At 35.9% G+C, this 26953-nt stretch overlaps 1 protein-coding gene across 1 annotated transcript; it reads left to right on the forward strand.

Annotated features, from left to right (window-relative positions):
• Nucleotides 1–1630: 1630 nt before the first annotated feature.
• Nucleotides 1631–1972, forward strand: LOC311601414 (large ribosomal subunit protein P1-like; the record flags this gene model as incomplete). The annotated part of the gene is made up of 1 exon (XM_084788873.1): nucleotides 1631–1972. One exon carries the CDS (start codon nucleotides 1631–1633, stop codon nucleotides 1970–1972), a length of 342 nt encoding a protein of 113 aa, XP_084644999.1.
• Between the last annotated feature and the right edge of the window lie 24981 nt (nucleotides 1973–26953).

Below are 26953 nucleotides of genomic sequence, written 5' to 3' on the forward strand. Positions count from 1 at the left end.
TTTCTATATAGATTAATGTAGTAGGAGAGTAGGGAAGGGAGCAAGGCATTAAGATTACCACATGAGAGAAGCCAGTTGGCAAAGGAAAACTAGAAACCTCTTCCTGGCCAAGTTGCCAAGTAGAGTATGTGCAGAAAAAGCATGCAGTATGCAAATATGAGAGAAGCAATATGGGCAAATGATCCATAAGAAATCAGAATCCTCCTGCCTTGGGCTACTGAGCTTCTGAATTTTCTCCTAGCTCTGGCACACTTCACTTCTTGGAAGCTTTCTCTTTATTAATAAACTGTCTCTGCTTCTATCATTATTCACTGTTCTTGATCCAGTTTCTTAGTCTGCACAAGAACCTGACAACATGACTGGGCACCATTCCAGCTCTCACATTTGTCTATAATGTCATATATGTTATCTGTACATGCACAAACTTAATGTGTAAAATTAAGTATGACTTTGAACATAGTTCTAGTGGTTGGAGTTAATATCATTGAGGAACAGAAATAATGACAGTAGAGAGTACAAAAAAATGATAGCAAAGAGTTTTTTTTACCATCTCAAAGTTTTGTTTGTCAGTATGCTGTCTGAAAACAAGGCCAGGATACTCAATGGAACACAGTTAGGTGGAGACCTAAATTAGACCCTTTGCACATGTGATTGGTATGTAAATGTTGAGGCTGATCCTTCTTTGTATTTCTTTTTTTAATTTCAAGAGGTGATTATGAACAGCACAGACAAAAGAAAAGAAGGTCGTATTGGGGGAGGGGATGAAGAAAGAAGAGAGGAGAGAAATCATTACCTATATTTTATCATTCTATTTTATTGTACACACTTATCTCAGAGTGTTCATTGTCTTTTTGTGCCATATGTGATCAAAACAACATAAATATTAAGGTTGTGACTAAAATTAGAAATCTTGAGTGCTGGCATAAAGTGGACCTAGCTTTTCTTTTGAATTTGTGGAGTTCAGTAAAACCAGTATCATTGAAAAAACAGTAATGAAAGAAAACATAGTAATTTGTTTCACTGAATGTGTCACTAGAGATTACTGTTATATTTATGTTTAAATGGCATTTGAAAGTGAAAAAGAAAATAATGTTCTCCAAACAGCATAGAAAAAATAATCTATGGTCAATCTGCTTTTGAATATTGACAGTTCTAGTAATGAGTATTGAAATGGACTAATTTAGGGCTTGTGTAAAATCTTTCATAAAATTCAGTGTGAAACTGGTTTAACTTTTAAAATAAGCCTGTTTTGTTAGTCTGGTAGGCTGGAAAGGATCATAGTTATTTTCTTGCCTCAGTGGAAAAGGACCTTTGGGGTCTCTGTCCATTTCTACTATTTTCTTCAAATACTATTGTAACACTTGTGTTAAAAAGATATTTTTTTCTCCTATTGCAGAAGAGAGACATTACGTTTAGCAGTATTACTGGGGAAGATCAGTCTGTTATGAGGATTCAACTTCCATCCTAGGAATTGGCTCTGCTTTGGAACTGACTCTGTCATATCAATTTGAAATTACCCTCTAGTTTTTTTCCTCAGCTACCGCCAAGATGCTTCCAAGAAAGCTAAGGTCATGTTGGAGTGAGCCCCTCACTTCATCTGGCAACTAGCACCCTGCGGGCAGTTCACAACATGGCCTCCTCCGAGCTCGCCTGCATCTACTCCGCCCTTATTCTTCATGACGATGAGGTGAAGGTCATGGAGGATAAAATCAATGCCCTCATTAAAGCAGCCCGGGTCAACGTTGAACCTTTCTGGCCTGGCTTGTTCACAAATGCCCTGGCCAATGTTAATATTGGGAGCCTCATCTGCAATGTAGGGGCTGGTGGGCCGGCTCCAGCAGCTGGAGCTGCACCAGCAGGAGGTCCTGGGCCAGCCACTGCTGCTGCCCCAGCTGAGGAGAAGAAAGTGGAAGCAAAGAAAGAAGAATCTGAGGAGTCTGATGATGACATGGGCTTTGGTATTTTTGACTAAACCTTTTGCTAACATGCTCAGTAAAAAGCTGAACCTGTTTAAAAAAAAAAGAAGTTACCCTCTGATCAGAGCCAACCTTATCACATAGCTAAGAAATGATTTTAAGACTGAAATAATTTATTTTAAGGAGGAGTCTAAGGAGCATAGCCGTCATCTGACAGCATCATAGCTTGATGAGAAGATAGAACATTGTACCCAACACTGCTGTCAGTAAGAATGTAAATTCAAGAATGGTGGGACGCTTTTTTATTCTTCACTCACTATTGTCTTCTATGTGGTTTGGAGAAATGTTATCTAGAAGTTAAAATTGGAAACCATGAAATTATTGTGTTGTTTACACCAAACTGATTTTTACAAAGATCTGAAATATTAATAGAAACAGTTATTTGAAGACATTTTATTGAAATAAATGATTATATTTTTTGTATTGGATTGTGATATCTGAAAATGGAGTGTGCTCACTTTTCTGGATATTTTTGTATTTTATAAGGTATAAGAAGTCCTCTATTGGAATATTTGAGCAGTGGCTATGGCGGTTGAAAAACAAAATTTAAGCTTATACATCAGACACTTCTAGAAGAATCCTATCTTAATTTTGTACCTATTTCAAAGTGACTTGTTTCAAGTTTATTTTTGGAGACACAATTATTTTAACAAATCAAGCATTCAAGTAATTCTATGAGTGTTGTAGGAATCACTAATGGGGCAGTGTTTTCTCACAGTGAACTTTATAATGATGACCTTAGTCTTATTTTGAAAGCATAAATCTATGTGATGCTATTTCTTAGGAGCAGAATAAAAGATCAATAAATCATCAATATTTTAATTTTTCTTAAATATTTTCTCAAATAATGATGTACTGTATACAGAATAAAAAAACATGGCTTTCTGTCCTCTTCTAGGGAACTACAGGTGTGTTTAGCAGTATGTATGGGGAAGAAATTTAGAGTTAATGCAAATATGCTTTTTAATTAATGAGAAAGGCTCTAGGACTTACTTATTTAAATCCATTTTCTTAGAACTTGGCTTTTGAAGCTTGGAACAGACTTTTGAAAAGCCAGGTCCTTTTTGTCTGATACATGGCAATTTCTGCATAAATATTTGTTGAACAAAGTTGCTGAGACAACTTTGGCTGTCTATTTGTGGTTATTACCCAAATCAAACATTTCACTTGTAGTTGTACCACTCCCATTTAACAGATGAATAAACTGAAACAAAATTACATCATTTCCCAGATGAGAATCAGGGCAGTGTCTGTCTGACTTCCTAACTGGTCATCTCCTAGTATACTGATTTCTTGGATGGATGAATGAATGAATGAATAGATTCATATTAGATAAACCTGTGGTTTCAAAGCCTCCTAGTTATTTTTTTGAATCATTACTCATGCATTCAAGTCTGTGCATGAACTAATGCCAGAATAAAACACCTGAACATTTCAACACATTTTTCTTTAAAAATACTTCAAAATATAGTTGTCAATGAAATATTTTGCATTTGTCACAAATCCCACCCCTAGCTGAAGAGCTATTGGCAACTGATGGAGAGGGAGAGTCAGTTTTTTTAGGATGTGCTCCCTAAGACGCTACCCATGCTCTAGAAGATGGTCCCATATTCATAGGCAACACTTACAGGACTCAGTGCATTAAAAAAATTAGAGCACATGAAATTGGGATGAAAAGTGTTTGGATAAATGAGTAGTTGGGGGGATTAGAGAGGGGGAAATGCAGTGGATTTGAGCAAAACACATTATATGCATGTATGGAATTTTATATAATAGTGAGACTTGTAAGAATTTTTTAAAAATTTAAATGGGTGAGGCACATCTTTAATGAATTTTTTGCAGGGACATAATTCTAAAATTATGGGGAACAGCAGTATTTGAAGATCCAGTCAGTATTCAAATGCTTCTCCTTTTTCTGGAATTGTTTAGGAACTGGTCAGTTTTAGGAATTCTGATTTTTTTTATGCACTCCAGTTGCAGTGGAAAGAAATTATCCCAGCACTTGCTCTTGAAGCCTCAATTCCTATAAAAGTATCAACTGATACTTTGCTGGAAAGTGGCCGCTGGTCCAGTGTTAATGTAATGATCTTTGAACCCAGTTACCAGTTTCTGGTCTTGTTAATGTCAGAGGACATGGGCCAGAAAATTAAATGCTGGGTCCAAGGTAATGATTCTGAAAACTTGCTCATGGGCTTCTCCACATATTTCAATCAATGGTCCCTCTTGACATATTCCCACCAAATTAACTTGTAGGATGAATAAGCAGATGATTTAACATCATAGAACTTTAATCTATAATATATTTTCTTTCATGGAAGCAGCATTAGCTATCTCATTACCTTATTCTAGTTCTTAAATTTCTGCTGCTTTTCTTTGAGTTGCTGTCTAAGAGTCATTGTAGTCTCCCACAGACTTAGTGCTAAGTGAAAAAGTCCTCTTTGACATCTTATGCACACTTATTTTCCGGACCAAATTTCCAAACACTGATGGATTTCACCTGTATGATGTTGATGTTGTTATAGGTACAAATCACTTACTGAAATGTCTATGTTCTTGTATCTCTGACCAATAAGTTAAACAGAGACACATGGATAGTAATAACATGGTTTATTAAATGAGAGACAGAGAGGGGAGTTTGGGTATGTGCCAGACTTGGACCCAGACATAGGCATCAAAAGTGATCAAAGCAGGATCCTTGTGCCTTTTTAAGGGCCATTTACATATTATGCATAATTTCTGTGTGGGCTGTCTTTCGTTACCTGTAGCCAATATTCACATTCCTAGTCTTGTCTTACTACTACTTCTTTAATGTGTTAATCTTGAAGCCCCTTATGCTCTATTATCCTACTTCCCTAGAACACTTTGCTTCCATATCTATTCTCACTGTGCTAGATTTTACTTCCATTATTTCTGTATGCTTTTTTCTTCCTGTATGTATGCTTGTATGCATGTGCAAGTGTAATAGTTTATGTCTATTTCTTCTAATCAACTGCTGGCACAGGTGTGGAATGTACAAATATACTTATAATTTGAGCTATCCTCTGCACAATATTATGAAACTTAATGGAAAGGAAAAGAGGTCTGTACATCTAGTACAGCCTGAACTTAATGGAAAGGAAAAGACCTCTGCATATCCAGTAAAATAAATAAACAATCAGTACACTATCACATCTTCTGCCAGGCATGATGACATGTGCTTGTAGTTCCAGCACTCAAGAGGCTGAGGCATAAATAGCTCAAATTCCAGGCCACCCTGGATTACATAGCAAGATCTTGCCACCAAAGGAACCAGAAACATGCTAAGAGTTGTATATTGCTGCTTGTCTATGTAAAAAATGTCACTGCTTCCCTAACATTAATAACACACAACAAAGGCTTCTTGTTGTACCATTTAAAAACTAGTTGTTATTGACTTTGAAGGCTGGATTTTTGACACTGCTTTCTCTGTATTGTGCCCTTCAACAGTAGGTGAGATCTTAGGTATAATGGGTGGAGTAAGAATCTTGAAGTCCTAAAATTTGTCCAATTATTTTGTTTCAGGGGAGGGGGAAGAGTCAAGATAGGGTTTCTCTGTGTAGCCTTGGCTGCCATGACTCACTTTGTAGACCAGGGTAGCCTTGAACTCACAGGGATCCACCTGCCTTTGCCTCCTGAGTGCTCTGATTACAGGAGTGTGGCACTGTGCCTGGCTTAAACCTGCACAAATTTGAACACAAGTTATTTATCACTATTGTTATTTATCATCCTATGATTTTTGGTGAATTAATTGATACCACTGAGCCTGTTCACTTATGCATACATCAAAGATTTTGGGAAGAATCAAGGAGGTAATTTATGCACACTGCAAAGCTTGGGTTTACTTTAATGAGATACCATTGTGTCTCATGTAATAAATATTATTGAAATACATTTCTCATTTTAAATGCTGCAGGATCTATGGTTGTATCTTGTCATCTCCATATCACATAAGATTCTATACTGTTTTATACTTGATAATCACCTCACAGTGTGTTGGTTTGAAATAAAATGATAGTTAACATTTAATATCTGAGGTTTATTAACAGCTTTTTGAAAAATATATTGTTTCCAAATGTGCATATATATTTCCAAAAAACAGGTGTGTATACAAATATAAGTTTTTAAAATTATTGAACAAAATTCAATGTAATAATTTATCTCTAGGCTATTCACTATATCACATATTTATAATCTTGGCCATTATCTTCTGATATCCAGTAGCTTTTTACTTGAAAAGTTGATTCATTCTATAGTGACAGCTATCAAGGATGGATATTTCCATTTCTTCTATTACCTGTTTAATTGCTTTCTGAAGGTTTATATCCTTTTATGCAATAAACTTATTTTTGCATAATCACAAATATTTATAAAAAGCATTAGAATTTATATGTGAAATGACTGTTGTGACTAATGTTTATAAAGTTATTAATTAAAAAGCTAATTTTATGTATTTTGAATGAATAGATTAGGGTCATTCCTGTTATATTTATTTTCCTTAAAATGGGACATCACTACCATGTATCTGACTCACATAGCTTTATACCTTGGGTGTTTTCATCCACAATGATGAAAAATAAAAAGGAGCTGGTAGTTATATGAGAACTAGAAAAATAGCTCAGAGAGTAGCGGATCTGGCTGTTTAACTGTGTACAGAGCTCATATAAATAGTTGTTTGGGACTGGGATCTCATTTAAAAGAGAGAAGTGAGTCCTCACACTTGTTGATACTCACATTTGAATCACCTTTACATAATGGGGCTAAGTGGAAACAGTGAAATAATATACTGGTCCTTATTTAACTATTAACATTTGTTTTGAGACAGCTTCCTTCAAGACTGAAACATTCCATCCTGCAGGAAGCTCTTTAAACAAGAGTTAAACCGCTCAAAATAGCTTCGAGAAGTCCACGAAACTGACCAGATTCACTAGGCCCCTCGCTGCCAGAGTCAGTGATAAACACAGAGTTAAGCTGCCAAGAAGACTCTTGGACAAGACTAGTTGCAAAGAAGATTCAGGCAAGCCCATCTACAGATTCTGAGATCAGATCAGTAGCTTGGAAAAACCAGAAACCAACTGAGCTTACTGGAAGAGGGTTAGACCCCCTGAGGCAACTGGAGGGATACTCTCCTGTTGTTCCTTGTTCCCAGCTTCTCTGAGCTGGGATGAGCTACTGTGATGCAACTGGCTTTGAGTCATTTCTTCTCTTGTAAGTAACCCCTCACCAATATTCAGAGTTCATCAAATTGGACTTTGGTAGTATCTGTCCATTGATCTGTCATGGACTCTATATCTGGTGTGAATAGGTATTTATGTAGTGTTAAGTAGTTGCTTAGAGGGGGGTAATCAATTTATTCCAGGGGTGAACAGCTGCATAGGTTATCCAATACCAAGTGGTCAGCTCTGGACACATGTACATAATGAGCAACATTAAGTGGAATCAGTAGGTTGCATATATATATGTGTATATATGTGCGTGCATGAGTGTGTGTATGTCTCTGTGTGTGTGTGTATACAAGTAATAAAGAAAAAAGGTGGAGTAGGGAGGGGGTTTGAGAGTGATGAAGATGCAAAATTCATGTATGAATTTCCCTGAATATTTGTTATGTTTGAAGAACAATATACTATAAGTAAAATTGAGAAACTCTATTGACATTGTAACATTATAAATGGTTAATAATCATGATGGGTAAAGAGTGCAGAATTAAGAAAGATAATTTTCATGACTGAATACTATGAAGTCAATCTTAAAAATGCACAGGTTATACATACAGAAGAAAGAGCAATCTACCCAACCTATCAAGCGCCCTGAAAAATACCCACCCTGAGACTGTAGATCTCAGTTCCATGTTTACTGTAAGCTGATAACAACTTCTGGAAGAAAACAATGGAAACTGCTGTATCTTTGTATTCATTACTTGATGAAGTAAAGCTTATTTTCATTAACAATAAAATAAAATAAATAGAAAAGAAAATGGACAGTTTGAAAAAAAGGAAAATATATTGCAAATAAATATATAAAAAGGTTCTCAACCAAGGAAATGCAAATTCAAATAACAAAATGTCATTTTCCTAAACACACAAAAGAAGAGTCATTGTCAACTCTTTCAGTGCTATGGTTGGGGCTGGAGAGATTACTCAGTGGTTTGGAGCATTGGGTGTTTTTCCAAAGGACTCATGTTTATTTTTTTAGCACCCATATATGGGTCTCATAACCATCTGTACCTCTAGTTCTGAGGGATCCAATGACTCTGCAGGCAACTGACAGATATATGGCACACTACACAGACATAAATGCTAGCAAGACATTAATACACATATTTTTCTTAAAAAATGCTGTGGGAGTATAATAAATAAATTAAAGAAACCAATATAAAATGTGGAAATTAGGTACATTAGAAAAGATAGGAACATTAGTTAAAAACAACAAGAAGGCAGTTCTTATGCATTGCTTGTGGAGGGCAAATTGCTACTTTTTGTAAGAATTTTTTTTTTTTGAAATTTAAGAGATACTGACCTGGAGCCAGTGAGATAACTCAGTGGTTAAGAGCTTGATGCTCAAGTATGACCACTTGAGTTCATTCCCTGACACTCGTATTTTTTAAAAAAGAAAGAAGGCAGGTGGTGGAATTAAAGATGCATGCCATTGCATCTGCCTTCATCTTTAATTCCACCACTCTTCCTGTGAGATGGGTGACAGAGGTAGGAGGATCATGCGAAATCTCTCAGAAACAAGATGTTCAGCTGCAAAAACAACAAGAGAGACTTCCTCAAACAAACAAGGTGAAGGAGAGGACAAATTCTTGACATTTTTTCTGATATCCATACATATACATGTCATAGATACACACAATTGTAATACTAAACACACACACACACACACACACACACACACACACACACACTATTATTGGTTTTCTAGAAGTCTACAAAAGTAAAAGTTCCAAGTATATACAGTAAAAGACAAAACAAAGCAAAACAAACCCCCCAATCTTTTCAAATATTCTGAATACATATTAGAAGATCTTGTTAGGGGGCAAAATGGAGCTATTAACAGTGATGCACTGTCTACATAGAGCCAGTAGAGAAACATTAATTTTTCCATTTTACTACTCTGTACTGTTTTTCCTGTCATCATGAGTAATCATATTTAGTAATTAAAAACAAGAAAATGAAAAACAGTAATTTTAAAGTTCAGAAGTTGTTGCACAGTAAATTTCACGCTATGCTGGGGTCAAATTGGGTACTGTAGGTACACAGACAAAGAGGTGCTATCCCAGGCATGCTGATGTGCAAGAAGTGTTCCTGGAGATATGACATCTGTGTTACTCATGAGGTTTACCTAGAGGGGTTAGGTATAGACATAGTGACCGTTATTTGTGGTGGCTGTGAGGAGAGAATGTTTGACATTGGCAGACGTTTAATAACACATAGTTGCTTACTCTGTTTTGGCAGAATTTGACTGTTGACTCTGGGTTGCCCATTTTTAGACAGAATTATGTCTGTGGCATTAATGAGGACATTTTGCCCAGTGGCTTGTTTGCCCCATTTGAAGCCAGCTCCGTAAGGAGGCTCATCATGTTCTTTGAGGTGGGCTGGGTGTTGCGCTGAGATACATTGGTATATAAATCCTTTTGACTTGACGATTGGTAGTTACATACCTCTACGATCACTAATGAAGTCTACTTTGGTGGCTACTTCTTCTATAGCAGCTATAGGTAAGTTTTGGATCGCAAGTCTCGGTGACTGACCCAGGGCTATATTCATGACTAAATCCAGCTTTTGTGAAGCTAAAAACATAGAATTTGGAGCCTCTCTTTAACCACACATTTAAAGAGGCAATATATATTTATGTTATTAAGAATGTGCTTCAAACAAAATTCTATTTTAAAGATGCAGTGGAAAGTTCAGAAAATTTAAACATTTTAACAAAAAATTATTAATGATAATAAATTAACTTCTAGGAAATATTTTCATATTTTTGCCTAAATATAACTTGATTTTTAAAGTATTTTTATAATGAATAGCTATAATCTACATGATATTATGTTTAACAGTACATTTGTAGATATAAGGCTAAGACTGTGAACCATGAAAGGAAGAGAAAAATGACAAATAAAACTTTATTAAAAGTACAAAAAATTTTTCTTTTTAAAAATATATTTTATTAATTTATTCATATTACATCTCAATTGTTATCCCATCCCTTGTATCCTCCCATTCCTCAAATTAAAAAAAATCCTTTTCAATGATACAAATATAAAATAAAATAAATAAAAAAGAAAATGGACAGTTAAAATAACCAATTTAAAAGCAGATGAGTTGAACATAATTTCACCGAGGAAGATACACAGATGATAACTCTATGAAGATGTTCAATATCATATATCCTTAGGAAATTACAAATAAAAACATCACTGTGAAAATACACAGAGTCCAAACAACATCAAACACTGGGAAGGCCTTGGAATAATAAAAAATCATTTTCCATTGCTGGTGGGAGTAGAAAAATTTACAGCCCCTTTAGAAGACAATTCAGTACTTTGTTTTACAAATGAACATAACCTGACCATACTGTTTGTCCATCAGTAGCTTTCCTTGGCTAATAATGGAGAAGATGGAAGAGAAGGAAAAAAGAACACGGAGATATTCTGTATTTTATTGATTTGGTATACATTTAAAACTTATATATAAAACTCTGAAATTAGCGGGTATTTATTAAAATTATATAGTTCATTTTTCAACCTTGATTGGTTAAATTTTGATTTTTAACTACTTGTAACTGAATATTTACAAGCTAAAACTTCATGTACACAGAAGTTTTTTTTTTTAAATTAAGTTATATATTCACTTTATATCCTGGTTGTAGCCACACCTCTCCTCATCTTCCAGTCCCTCCCTCCCTCGCTCTTCTCCCTCCCCATTCCTTAGAAGATGGAAAGCCCCCTTAACATCCACCCTGATTCATCAAGTCAAACAGGACTGAGTGTGTCCTCTTTCCCTATGGCCTGGCAAAGCAGTCCTGCCAAAGGGAAGTAATTGAAAAGCTGGCAAGAGTGTCCATGTGTGAGAGAGTCCCAGATACCCTTACTAGTGGACCTACATGAAGCCTGAGCTGCCTATCAGCTACATCTTTTTGGGGGGCCTAGGTCCAGTCCATGCAAAGTCCTTGGCTGGTACTTCAGTCTCTGTTTCAAAGTAACTCAAATAAATGCATTTCAAATAATATCAAAATGCAAAAGAGATTGATGGCCCATTTATATTTAAACATTTAAGTTATGGCAGTTAAAAAACATTCTGTTTTTATTGGCTAAGATCCACCATCTTACTATATAAGGTAGTCAGATAATGTTGTTTTTTTTAAACTGGAAGATAAGCAATTTCTAACCAAATATTACCAATAGAAAGAATGTATGTGTGCCACCACCTTTCCTATCTTCATTTCCTATGGGGAAATTATATTCATGAGTGAAAAATCAGGGTCAGAGTCCAAGCTGGGAAAAATGATGACATGAATAAAATAACATGGTAAAGGCTATTCCCAATGAGCAACTCTATCATAATTGAAGAACAGACATTAAAATACTTCAAACTAAACCACATTTCTGCTTATGAAATTGGTAGGCTGCAGATGGAGTCACAGTTATGCCTCAGGTTATTTATTGGGAAGACGAGAGATTTATCCTGGGATAGGCTCTGGGTCCTAAACTTTACTTACTAAAAGAAGCTGACTTGAAGACTTGGGCACAGTTGATGTTGACACTGTTCATTTTACTCTGTTAAAAATGCCTTACATTTTAAACTTGGTTCATTCCCTCCTCCCCACTGTTTTTACCCTCCTCTTTCCTTATTTTGCTGCATTTGATATCTCCCAGATCTACCTAACTTGTGTCTAATATTCAGGTTTAATTTGTTCTTTGTCTGTTGTATTATGGACTTTTAGGATTGGAAGTTTTGTCATTCATTTCTCAATTTTTCTAGAAGGCTTGGACAATGTGCACAAAATACTCTTCAAATGCAACTTTCCTAGAAAATCTCTGCCGATAAGGAATTAACTTATCACCTGGTAGCCCTTGCCATGAAGGGATGATTTTAATGGGGTAGTTAAATCATTCCAAGACCTTTGAACTACACATGTGCCTTTTATCCCTTTGACATAGATGGCTGCTTATCAAACATATCTCTTTAAAGAGTACTGCTCAAAAAGGAGATCATTGCTTCACCTTCTCATGGTAGGTTGGAATTATGTTCTCTTTCTCTTAGTGTTGTGCTTTAATTAATGCAGTGCAAGATAAGATTAGTCTTGGCAGTTACACAGCATTCTTCACTCTTACTTAATGCACAGATGAGAAAAATTCTTATCGCCTTTCTACTTGCTGCTTCTAAGTTGTATCACCCTGTTTCAACCTTAGTCATTCAAGATCCTAGACTCAAATATTATGTTTATCATTCATAATGAGAATATAAAGCCAACATTCATTCCTGGTATAATCTTTGCTTACCCCGAATCTCTCATTTGATGTAATTTCTACCTACCACTTCTGATTTTCATATGCAGGCCACTTATATTTTTCTTTGATGAATTCATAAAGCAAAAAAAAAATTGTACAGGCTGCATTATTTGAGCACTAAGATTTTATCTAGCTCTTTTTCCAGGTAGATGACCACTTGATCAAATAACCACAAGCCTGTCTTTGTCCATCTTAATCAATGAAATAATATTTTGGAGCTTCAATGCATCTGGCCTCTACTAAGAACGGGCCTCTTACTGTGTATTTTGTGCAGAAATTTTTAATTTACTTTATCATCCCCATGTTTTAGTTGATGAAACATAAAATTATAGAGAACAAATGTCTGTTCAAAGTCGCACAGAAATGGCCACTGGCTCAAAGAATTAACCAAGATGTGTTTCACACCAATATCCAGGCTATTACCTAGTATGCTGCATCATAACCTTTTCTTGAAAAGCCAGTCTTCTGAAGTCCAAATGAGCATTACATATAATGTATTTTCACCCAGGTATGAGAAAATTATTGCCAAGTTCAAAGCAACAATATTTCTGATGTGTTCTCATATGGCCATGTGAATAATATGGCTAGAATTGAGTGAAGGAAAGGACAGAGAAGAAAGAAGTGTGTAGTGAGGAAATTGGAAGAATTTTGAAGAATCTTGACTGATACATGCAATAACAATAGGAGCTATTTGGAGGCTTTGAGAGTAATAATAAAATGTATTGAACACACACACACACACACACACACACACACACACACACACACACACACATAGTGGAATTTTTCTGTATTGAGGACACTGTAATAGGAGGCATGGGCAAAGTGTGGGGGAGCTAGAAGACAATGTGATCCTGCAGAGGACACAAGTGGTCTGGCAGGTCACAAAAAGGAAATTTTCCTCTCACCTAAACTCACACAGATCACATTATAATGCACTCCCATTGAGAATTCCTACCTACCAATAAGAGATTAAAAATATGCCTCTGTATCTTCCCCAGATAAGCTTCAATTACAAGGACTTCCCCTGAATTTACTTGTCTCTGGTGCACTTTTTCCTCGTTGTCACTAGATGGCACTTGTGAATATCTCTCCTTTCATGAACAGCTACTCCAAGACCATTTCCACTAGATGGCGCTAGAGCCATTTCCCCTTGAGGCTGGCTTGCTTCCTAGACTTGGTTGACACAGAAGTCTAGTTACCTCTAGAGCACAGACCTTCGGGAGAAGTTCTATTGTCAGTTCTGCTAAAATGAGCAGTTTTGTTGCCATTGCTTTTCTACCTGGTGTATATAATTTATTCCCAGTGTAATGATTGGGAGCAGAGTTTGTTCTTAAGCATAGATGAAGAGATGCTCCAGTGTATCTGCTGTCCATGTTTTTCTTGAGGTTGTTGATTCATGGCTTATCCTCAATGGAAGGTAGTTTCCTCTGCCTTATGGCATCTCTGGTGTTAGCGACATGCTTCCATGTAGGAAAACATGTCCTTGATGAAATGTCTTTTAAAGCCTGGAAACCAATGATTTCCTTGCTGCAGCTCACATCCATCTTCTTAATTTCCAGGGACAGACATTGTTTTTATTTAACACAAAAAACCCAGGCCTCTCACATAACTCTTTCCTTCATGCTCATCTTTAACTTTATTTGTTTTCTCTCAGTGACCTAGAGAAACTCGATTGTTGCTTGAGACATAAAGACATTGCCTTTTTATATTTTATCTCACAAAGTCCAGCTGACCACATATGAGATCTGAAAGATAATTTACTCATCTTTTCAGTACTGAATTGTGATTGAGATTTTTTTCCAAATTCTTTTTTTTTTTTGTTAAAATTGAATTAGCATGGTTTCACAGATTGTTTTCATTCAAGGCGAACACTATGATGGTTTGTCACGTATATAAATTGCACAGTTGGACTTGAAGAAATCATTGTTTGATCTTCACTTTCATCGTTTTGCTTTCTTTGGGGGTCTATAAAACGGAAGTGGATTCATGAGCACTTCACCTTCTCTGGCTAAGAAATCTAGTGCAGTGTACATTTTACAACATATGTACTATAAACCAACCCCTCAATTTCATTGTGAAAAGAGGAAGCCTATGTAATTATAATCTCCTATTTTGAAGTTTCTAAGTGTCCTTATACCTCTTTCTTTATTTGCCCATCAAAAATCTAGTGTGGAATAAGGCACACAGTCATTATACACCATTGCAATCTCTGATAGGTGAACTTTAAGATGTTTTTACAGATGAAGGACCTATCTCAAGGCAGCCTAATTACCAGAGTAGAGATGCAACTTCTGATTTTATGTCACACAATTATTGCATGCTTATTAAAAGATGAGAGGACTAGCTATGCCACTGCGTTTTAAGTCTCTACCTCTAGATTTGCTTGACCATTAAATGTTGCAATATTTTCATCTAGATCTTGGACATATAATAATTTGCATAGATTATATATTATACCATTTTTACTTTAGAACAGTATAAGATTTTTGTATAGGGCAATTAGAAAATGATATCTGTTACCCATGGCATAAAAGTACAAGCAACACCTATTGCTATGTGCTTTAAAGCTTAAATAAAATTTATTAATTAATTTAAAAGAGCAGAATTACTCCATCACATTGAGCAAGTGTAAATCCTTTGAGTCAGCTCAACAGTTTGGTTTTAGGTATGGCTATGTGTTTTCAAAGGAAAATAAAATTGAAAAATGTTCAATATTTTTGAAGTCCCACCTTTCTTTTTCTCAGTGTGCTTTCTTATTAATACAGTTTAAACAGATTCTTGCTTTGACATGGAAGTTTATTTTTAAAAGAACTATGGATAATCTGTTACTATAGCAATAAGTTCCCAGTCTTTATCTATTTAATCTTAGACTAGCATGATCTTCTTAATGCCAAGTGATACATATTTAGAATGGTTGCAGACATCAAGATACAGATCTGTACTAGAGATGGACCAGCATCTGAAATTTAATCTTCATGTCTACAAAAATAAAAAATAATAAAATTAATGCAGCTCTTGGCTTTATTAGTCATTATGATTCTCATGGTAAAAAGAATTATATTTTTGATGGAAAGGATGCTTATTTTTAATCTTCCTTTCATCTTAACCTGGGGGAGAACCATTTGTGGTCAGTGCTAAACTAGACACTTGCCCATGCTGTTGGAAACAGAGGAAGTGAGTAGCAGGGCAGACGTACCTATGCTCCACATACTAATGCAATTATGGTGCTACTGCGTAGCGCATGTCATTATCTCTCTCAGTGGTGTCAAACTTTGTTTTAAATACTTTAGTTACTCTTGGTGAGCGTTATATGTTCTTACTTTTAGCATTTACTGTATACACAGTTGTTTCTGCTCATATAGAAACAATATTTTATAGAAAACAAAAACATTAACTATTTCCCTACCAGTATTCCTCAGCATGTATCAAATTAATTTGCATTTAACTGTGTAAGAATTTTGCTTTTATGAATTTCTATTGAGTTGCCAACTTAAATTCCATAAGCACAGAGTTTTCAACAATCTTTCTGATGGCCTTGTAAACAGTTCTGCCATTTTCTACTACATATTTATGTGAAGTGGCACTCTCAGCATTGGTAATACTAAGGATAAAATATTGATCAACTGTTAAAAAACATTGAAGTTGCTCTATGTGTTTCAGTATCAAATATTCTGTTAACGGTTAATTTTTAAAGTTAAAACAAATAATCACATCCATATTATTAGCAGGAAAATGGCTTTCAACTTTAACAAATGGTAAAATTATATAGTTACCAAAGAAATTTGCTTAAGATAAATGCCTTTATGATTTATCACTTGTTTATTCTTGATTTGTATATACCCATGACATTTAAAATTACATGACTGGAAAAGGATCACTTATGGAAAATTTTTAAGAAACATTTGTGTATTCACCACTGTGTTATAGTGTTTTTAGTGTGGGAAGGCACTCTGCACAGCCATCATCAGAGAAGCTTCCTCTTGAAGCAGATATCACACACACACACACACACACACACACACACACACACACACACACGGGGGGGGAGGGGAGAAGGGGGAGAGATGGGAAAAGGGAGGGAGAATGAGAGAGAAGAGGAGGGAGGGGGTAGGGAGGGAGGGAGAGAGAGAGAGAGAGAGAGAGAGAGAGAGAGAGAGAGAGAGAGAGAGAGAGAGAGAGAAGGAGAGAGAGCTCTAAATGGAGTGTCTCTATTAAATCCTTCCCCCTCAGTGCTCAGGGAGCATTGCAGAAGAAGAGGTAGAAAGTGTGTAAGAGCCAGAGGGGATGGAGAACATCAGGAGAGCAAGCCCTCTAAATCAATTGGGATAAACTAATATGAACTTACAGAACCTGAAGTAGCATATGTAGGACTGGATAGGGTTTTCAGTTTAGCATTTTCATGGGACTTCTGAGTCTGTGAATGAGTGGGAATTTGTCTTCTCTTGGGACTTTTTTCCTTCTCTTAGTTTGCCTTGTTCACCTTTGACTTGATGGTGCTCATTTTACCTTATTATAATTTCTTTTGTTATGTTGTCTCTTAGAAGCCTTTTGTTTTCTAATGAGCAAAATAGAGGGAGTGAATACAGATGGCAGTGCCTATGGTGAGGAACCAGGAGTAGAAGAGGGAGAGTAAACTATAATCAAGATATATTGTGTGAGAAAAGAGTTTATTTTCAATAAAAGGGAACAGGAAGCCTTTGTCTAAACACACAAGGAGTCTTGAAATCAAATTCATAACATTCATCTACATTTTTCCTGTTGTTCTTTCTTCTTTAAGTGACACTGAAATTTTAATTCTTTAAATGGCCATGTTCTTTCCTTCTTTGGGATCTTTGCTTCTCCACACTTGAGAAGGCTCATTCACTTTCATTCTCTTAGGCTATGCTATGAGTTTAATGATGTCAGGAATCTGTTTTCTTTCCTATAGCATTTCCAGTGCCTAACCCAGAGGGGATGGTTAAATGTTATATGAATGGATGGATAAATTAGTGAATGAGTTATATGCAGCTTTGTTGATAAGAAATAAAAGCTTCTTTGTTTTTTCTCAAAATCCTCCTTAAACATCAGCTCTCTTACCCATGTTTGGTGGTGTATGCCTGAAATCCTTGCACTCCGAGATGTAAGTATTGCAACTTGATGGCTAGTCTGGGATGCATAGTGAATTTCAGGCCAGTCTGGGCTAGTGAGACCCTGTTTCACACCCTTTGCCCCCAAATAAAAACCACAAATCAAGTTCTCTTTAACTAGTCAAGCTCATTTTTAATGTGCCTATGAAGGACCCTTGAGCTAAAGAATAAATGTAATATTGAAAACATGGATAAAAATTGTACCTATATAAATATATGATATTTCTTCTAATGGCCTCTTTGAGACAATGCCCTTAGATTCCAGCAGTAATTCTGTCTTTGAGCGAAGGCTTACCTATTTTCAATATTTTTTCTTTTGGTTTTTCGAGGCAGGGTTTCTCTGTGCAGCCTTGCCTGTCCTGAACTCGCTATGTAGACCAGGCTGGCCTCGAACTTGCAGCCTCCTCAGTGCTGGGATTAAAGTCATGTGCCACCACTCCCAGTTTTCAAAACTTTAAGAAGCTATTTAGACACATTCCATTCATACATTAACTCACTCAACACATGGTAGCTTTTGTTCTCAGAAAGAAGTTGTGACTAGTAAAGAATTGGACTTATTTTTTTTTTGTGACTCATAAACTGATTTAGGAAATAGTTCTAACAGTTACAGTTTTAATGAAAATCATGGGAATTTTACTTGCCCTACTTTTGAAGTCACCATGCAATTGAGATTTGCTGACTTACACTGTGAAAAATCCAAGTCTCCTCACCACCTCCTCGCAAGTGTTTTATTGTTTTTGAAGTGTTTCATAAAAGATATGCCAGAAGTTAGAACTACATTTGAGTGAATCAGTAGAGCTCTTTGTTGTTGTGCAATGCTTACTTGTCACTCTGGTAATTTGTTGTTTTTCTCTCTTAGACTTTATTATGCTGTGCTTGCTGAAACTCCTTCCTGCCATCTGAAGGTGGGCAAATTCTTATGCGTGCTTTGAATCTACTCTAGCCTCCATTAGCTTGTCTTATAAATTAAATTAAATGTACTTTACTTTTGTTGAGAAAAGTGGCACGTGTTTTGTTAAGTATAGAGATGAATAAGATTATGACAGTGACTGATGTGAAGTACAGTTTCAGTTCAGAATAACATGAAAGTGACAGTTGCCTGAAGCTTGGCGTCATAGCTTTTTCCTACAGTTCAGGAGGGTGTTCTTCTATTATATTACCTATGTATGGGTACAGGAAAAATTACAGTATAAGCAGAGTTGCTTTAAAAGTATTATAATTTTGCTGTTAAAATGGAAATTTTTATCTTCTTAGTTTTTAAGGTAATATACTAAATAACAAGTTTTTATAGCATTTTCATACATATTTCATACATATCCATACCTCGATAATATGGATACTAAATTCTTTTAAAAATTCCTATATAAGTACTATATTTATACAATTAATTCTCTTTCCCTCAACTTCTCCAGTGTCTCCCACTTATTCCTCTGATCACTCTCAGGTGCATGACCTCTTTTTCCTCACTTATTATTGTGGCTTATGGAGAGGGATTGCTATACATTTTTGGAATTTGGAAGTCTAGAATTACAACCTAATTTTACAATATAATAGAGAAAATCTATGGTCCTTTTGTATACTTCATGGGAGAATTACTTTTTTCTGTTTCTGTAGGCTGCCTACATTATTTCATCACATTACTTGTGTCTATGATCACTATGATGCCTATGATCCACTATTGATGCCTTCCTTCCTTCCTTCCTTCTTATAAGGACACTTGGGAATACGTTGGTTTTTAATCTTATAAGGTATTATAAGATGATATCCAGTGTCCAGGGGTTATAATGTATACTTTTAGGGTGATTATTCTTCTCACCACAGGGGCTGAATTAATTAGACAAATTTGGACATACGTAGTACCAGCAAAAACTAATAGGACACTTTGTGTATATCTTACTTCAGCCCACAACCATCTGGATCAAGGTCACTGGCCAAAACTCCCAAACATTTCCTATGTGTCTACACTGTTATTTCAAGATGCCTTGCTTCTTTGACAGAGACGTTATAATAAAGTCCTCTTATCCAACATATCTTATCAATGTCATCTGACCACATAGTAATCGCCACCACCTTTCTTTTCATTAACCTTAGCCTGTAGTACTTGCTTCTCTGTTTCTCTCGCCTTCCAGCTGCTTGCCCCCTTTATTGCCATGATCACTTTCCTCAATGCTAAACTAATTATTCTGTTTCTTGTTTATAATTCCAAAACCCAATTTCCCTGAGTACTTGTCTCTAATCATATCCCCACATCCTTTTGTTCACTTAGTGCAATACCGGCACCGATAGTCTTGTCGTTATTGTTTATTTAATACTCATGTTGTTACCATGTTTCTTCTTACTTAATAGACATTTTTAAATTCATGATTTCATTTAACATGATTTGAGTTGCTACTGCATGCTGGTATTGGAGAGTCTCTGTGGAGGAAATACAGTTTTTTCCTCATAAGACAGCTTGAATTTCAGTTAAAATATAATTATACACACTTGTGTGTGATTCATACTCTGACTGTTCCATTCTAACTCTTCTTGTTTGACTGAGATCTCTGGTCTATTAAGCTTGCCAGTGTCTTGCCATCATCTGACTTCTAACTTTGTTTTGTTTTCTTTCTTTCTCATAAGTCCTCTTTTTGCAAGATTTTCAGGATGGCACTATTTCCCACCGCACTTAAAAAGGAGAAGATTGCTAGCACCTTCGTGTTCCTCTGTTCCTTCCTCCCTTCCTTCTTTAATTCTTTAAATTGTCTTCTTCCTCATCTCCGTTCTTTTTCTTTGTTTCTTGGTGATTGAACAAATTGCTTATAGTTCAAATTTACTTGTAGTATAGAGTAAAAAACATCCTTTTTTGGTAAAATCTTGTAAAGAGTTTTCATGTGGAGATTGGATGGAGGTCCTGTGTGCAAGACTGAGCAGAGGAACTTGCCGGTAGGCTATGGCAGTTGGCTGGCATTCTTCGTGTTACATGTTTGAGTAGAGTGAGTAGGTTGAATGTCTCAGCAGGGAAACTCCTCTGAAGTTATTGTCGTTCCATTTATGTTTGTCTAAACTCAGCTGTAATCTTAACAATCTCTGGCTGAGCCTCGTCATTTTTATTGCTTTTTATTCCAAGCATGAAAACAGTTGCCATATATGTGTGGGAAAGAACTTAGAAAAAACGTGTTTGTCAAATTGTCTATGGTATCCCACTGTTTCCTCAATATTTTGAGCTATTTTTTTTTTCAGATTGAAATCCTCCTGGAGATGTCTAGTTATAGTGGCAGTTAGAACCTCAGTATATCGTAATGTTGGCATTTTGATCCCAGCAAGGAGAAACCCAAATAAATATGTCACAAATACAGACATATATGTGTTAGGCTTTCCTAGTATAGTTAGATTAAACAGACAATGCAGGAGTTTGGCCATCTCAATAGCCTCTCATTCTCTTTCATGACCTGGAATAAAGGTAGTTTCCCCAAACTAGCACTAGAGATCCAGTCAGCAGTGTATTGTCAGCTTTCCTTCCCTCTTAATGTCTGCATCTGCTTTGACTGCTAAACAAATTCAGGTCATAAAATTCCCAAATCAAGCATTTTACTTCCCATGGCATGATCTTGCTTATGATTAATCCATTTTTCCCTTCTCCCAAAAGTGCATACTGTCTCCTCAGTGTGTATGTCTAGCTACAATATTGCTGTTGTAGACAGACAGGTCTATAAATATTAACCATATACCAGGTAACATTGTGTTATGAATCTGGAGCCTTAGTGTGCAACATTTAATTGAATACAAATCAATCATTTGGCTGTTTCCAGCAATATGCAATGAATTGGCAGTTAATCAGAGATGGGGACTTGTTAGATCATAGTTTCAGTGTCTCACTCATCTGTCCCTTCTTGTTTTCATCCTTTCTACATGCTGCCACTTGTTTTTATTTTGTAATTTTTGGGCTTTCTGAGATGTCTGCATGACACTGAATAATGCCTGTGAACTCAGGCTTTATTGGGACAACCTCTTGTCCAGCACACATAAGCTCAGAGCATGACCTTGGGGCATTTATTTGGCTTTCTAGAAACTTTGCCCTCTTAAGTTTGAGTATCTTCTACATTTGCTTGTCTGTAGGCTCAATTTTCTTAACAACCATATTTTATTATGACTTTATTAACTGAGTATACCTCACTTATAACCCAATTAACCTAAACAAGAGAAAAAGGATATTAAAGAACACAAAAGTGAAACCTTCTGGGTATCCGTTCCAAGGAAAGATTCTACTGGTGTAGTCAGCAGGATTTCTTCTGCTGGAACCTGGAGCAACCGGAACCCAGAGCAGCAACGGAGGCCCGGAGCAGCAGCCAAGAGATCCCCAGAGCCTTCACTGGAGCAGTTCTCATTAGGAGCGGTTCTCATGAGGAGCATCTCAAAGGGGAGTGAAGAACAGGCAAACAATCCCAAGTCTCCAAAAACACCCCGCCTCCTATTTTGGGCTCATACATGTATCTTCTTCCAGAATCTGTTCACAGATTTTTTTTTTTTAGCTGGCAGCAATCTATCTTCCACATGAGGTGGTTCATCTTTTAGTGGATAAACATCACGTGTTCTCTACAAGTCTGTTCCTCATCCCATACTTGGGATCATAACAAAAAGAGGTTTATCTCTCCTTCACTTGTCTTCTAGTATTGGATGCTTTGAATTAACTTTTAGTCTCTTATTCTCTTGTTCTCACAGGTCTGGATTCTCTAGTGTTAGCCTATCATTTTATAAGTAAAATGGAACTCGTTTTGTTTCTTTACTACCTGTTATCATCAAATCAACATATTTCCCTGTGTTTGGGTTCTGGAAGAACCGTTATTCTCTAAGATAATATATATAAAACTTTTTATCAGATGTTCTTTTCCCTGGGTCCATGTAATTTGTTTTAAACAATGGTTCACCCCATAAGACCCATAGATTGTAATGTCTGTTTCATATGCATTTATACTCTAGCAAAATAAAAAAATTCCTTTGCCTTCTAGATGCTACACAAAGAAAAACATACAATGTTGTGATGTTTTCATTTTTATCATCTTGCTATAGCTATATTTGGTTTTTGTTGTTGTTTTCTTTTTGGAGATAGTTTTTTTTTTCCGTGTAGCCTTGTGTGTCCTTGAATCGATTTGTAGATCAGTCTGGCCTTGAACTCACAGAGATCCGCCTCTCACTGCCTCCCCTAGTGCTGGGATTATAGGCGTGCACCTTTGCATCTGGCTGCTATAGCTATTTTTCACTTGCAGACTAAGAGTAAGAGTGAGTAGGTATGGAAGTGGGAAATGTGCCAGGAAGGAATATTCTTAAGACCTTTTGAATATCATTTACATTCTTTAAAATAAATATGTAAATAAATTACCTATAATGAATACATAGCTTTCTAGTGGTCAGCAGTTTCATGTTGTGCCAAGACATTTGCAACACACTAATCGTACTTTTCTCAGGTCCCTAAATGACATGTCATGAATGTGAGCTATTGATCAGGGTGACTGGTTCTATTATGGGAACTGCATTCAATTTATTTATGTATGGTGATAATTTTACATCATTTCTCTTCCAAGAAATGAAACCAAGTAGGAACTAAGACTTTATATAATATCTATGCAATTATGTTAACCCCACAAGACAGGGTGAAAGCAATTGCCTTAAATATAAATTTCTGTGATAATGCAAATATTCTATATCTGTCTCATAAAATATGGTAATTTCTGTTTGTATATGACCACCAATCACTTAAAATATGAGTACTAATATAGTACATTTAAAACAATTTTAAATTTATTATTTGAGAATCTCAATTAGTTTTTAAATCATATTTGTTCCCCTTGTCTAACTTCTCCCAAGTCTTCCTAGACCTCCCTACTCAACCAAATTAATGTTCATTCTCTCTCTTATAAGAAAACACATGCAAAAAGACAATAAGATTTGTGTTAGTCAACTACTCCTGAGCATAGAACCTACTCTAAAGTTTTATTTCACTGAACACAAATTATTTCCCCCTACATTAGCTATCAGCTGTGAATAGCTTCGTAGGTTGGGTGGGGCTTTGTGTCTATCTACCTTCCTCTATGCTGGGATTTTGTCTGGCTTGAACTCGTGTAGGTCTCATACATGATGTTACAGTCTCTGTGAGTTCCTATGTGCATCTACCCTGTTGAGTCTTGAAAATTCTGTTGTTGTTGTTTTTTTTTTTTTAAGACATCCACTACCTGTCTTCAGTCCTTCTACATTCTCTTGTGAATAGTTTCCTGAGCCTTGAGGAGAGGGATGTGATATAGCCATCCCATTCAGGCTTCAGCCCTCTAAAGTCTCTATCTCCATGTTGTCCAGTTGTGTGACTCTGTGCTAATTCCCATCTACTGAAAGAAGAACCTTCACTAATGTGGGCTGAGTGACACATTGATCTATGTGTGTTGCAGTGTGTCATTAAGAGTGATTTCGTTGCTGCTATATTCATTTAGCAGAATAATAGTAGTGGATTTTCCCCCAGGCCTATCACCTATCTTGTCTCAGCTTTTTGGCTTCACTAGGGATACATTTTAACCCATCTTATTTAACTTAATTGCTGTGATATTGGGTCACTAAGAAGTTGAGTATTTAAGTTCATAAGTTGTTGCTTTTTTATTGCAATTTCAAACTTCTCAGGATCTCTGTACCACATATATACTTACCATGGCTGGGGAACTTTTATATAAATAGCCTTTTATATTCCCAGTACTTCTGCATTTATTAGACCATTCCCCTTAATTCTTGTTGATACCTAGTTACATATTATTTCTTCAACAAAATTGCTCTAATGCATACATGGTTGTGACATGTGCTATTACTGAAGATATGGAACTTTTATGCAGAGTGACATTTACATAGATTTAATGAAACATTTAATTTCCTCTAACTAAGGAGCTTATGTAGTGTGAATAAGTAATTCTCACATCACTGAGAATGCAGACATTGGGAAAAGATGTAAATAAAGAAAAGGAGTGAGAAATATTACTTTTATTTATCAAGTACTTATTACTAGTATCTCAATTATTACTTTAGAAAAAACACTCAGGAAGTTGGGGATGTAAATCAGTGGTAGAATGCCTGCCTATCATTCATGAGATGCTATCCAATAACTAAGTATACACATTGTGATGGTTAAGAACCCTTCACACTGTACTAGGCACTTTTTTAATAGCTGCTGATCTTTGCCCTGAAATTCTCCATGGGCTCCTAGAAGACTGCATCCTCTCCAGAATGATGTTACTGCTATGAGATAAAAATGAAAGAATGGTGTGCCTGCCATGAGATAGTTAAGTGCTTGTTCTGGCTTTATGTAAACTGCTTATCGCTGTGGGAAAAGGGACAAAGCAATTTGCTCTATCCCAGTGTAACAGGAGTGAGAGACAGTGAAGGGAAATAAAACAATTTTCCTATGCAGCTGCAGATTCCATAGATGCAAGATAACTGCCTTGCTTAACTTTGGATACCCTTCCTTAGTCCTTTAAAGTGCAATAAGATCTCAATTTGTTTCTAAGGCTGTTTTTTTCTGTTAGCAGTAAAAATAAATTCATTTAATTTTAATCTAAATTTAGATTGAGCCTTTGGGTTTTCCCAAGTGGATTCAAATTCCACAACAACATAAACAAACAAACAAACAAACAAACAAACAAAAACTAAATCACTCTCCATTTGAAACAATTCATCAGACTAGATGCCTAGAACTTTAACACCTCATTTATTTATTAATAATTACGTACCTAGCCTCATACATGAGTTAAAGTGACAGGAACTACTTCTTTTTGTACCTAGAGTTTCTCATTCCACTGTAAGGTAACATATCTCTAGAAAATGATTCATTACAGTGTGACACATTTATTTTAGGTCATGGTTTTTAGTTCTGGGGTAATATTTCATATATACTTCCATTTCCATGTAGCAGCATTTTACATATTGAAGATATATCTCTCTTATACATTATACCTTTCGGTGTTGAGTTACAGTTGTGGTATCCATGACAGGTTTCCAGTTTTCTTCACTAATTAAGTCTTGGTCACCTTGATATGAACAAGTGCTAGTTTACCAGTGGCACATTTAAGGTGGTGGCCCAAGTCGGAATGGATACTCTAGGTGAGATAGGCTCAATGATACTTTTTATATAGATCACAACATTATTCAGAGCTGAGGACTACCCATTTACCTTTCTTTTAAAACAAGGCTATTTCATACTCATCTTGACTGTTGATCAACTAGACGCACATTGTCATATTCTCAAGTGTTAAGTAACATTTCTCTTGTATTCATATAGTTATATTTGGGTGGACTTCATATTAAACACATATTAGATTCCATCTTGATAACTTTGGTAAATACATTGTGAGATGCTTTTATAGAATTTTTGTTTCTCCTGTTCCCTAGAATATGATTGATAAGAACCCTGTAATATCAGTAATCTTTGGAGGTTATTTCAGTTGACTAAAAATACATTGGCAAGATCATGTTTGCATTTAGGGCCAAGTTCTATGTACTGAAAAATAACACAGAAATATATGTCATGTTCCTCCCCAACCATTGAATTTTATTTCATAGCCCCTTTAAAGCTTGTCTCAGGCTGTTCAATCTCTATGCAATATAAAAGAGGACTGTCTTTGGAATTTCATTATGCTAGTCTCACCTAATTCCTTTCTTTTTACAAAGTTGACACATATGCATCCATTATGCAATGTTAAAATTAAGTTAACTATATATCTTCTCAAAACATTCCAAATCTTTTCTTTTACTTTTGAAAAATATGGTGCAAAATATGTTATCTATAGTGAACCTACTGTAATAGTGTATCAGAACTTTTTTATGTGTGTTTTTATTTTTTTAATTTTATTAATTTATTCAGATTACAACTCAATTGTTATCCTATCACTTGTATCCTTCCATTCCTCCCTCCCTCCCACTTTCACCCTATTCCCCTCCCCTAGGTATATGACCTAGGGAGACCTCCTCCTCCACTATATGGTCATAGGCTATCAAGTCTCATCTTGGTAGCCTGCTTATTCTTTCTTTGAGTGCCACCAGGTCTCCCCACCAAGGGGAGGTTGTCATATGGGGCACCAGAGTTCATGTCAGAGTCAGTCCCCGCTCTCCACAGAACTTCTTATTCCTATGTATGTCTTTTGGTCAGTCTTTCCTTATCTTTTGCTCCATTCTGTCCACCCTTGCTTCAAAATTATGTTATTCTCAATGTATTCTTTGGTGATCCAACATCTTGATTTGACTAGTAAATAGAAAATGCAATCTTTGCACTACCATAATCATAATATGCAGATACAGAGCAAATGAACAGGGAAATG

The sequence above is a fragment of the Acomys minous genome (genome assembly GCF_964271855.1).
Source record: "Acomys minous genome assembly, chromosome: 7".
Classification (NCBI taxonomy): Eukaryota; Metazoa; Chordata; class Mammalia; order Rodentia; family Muridae; genus Acomys; species Acomys minous.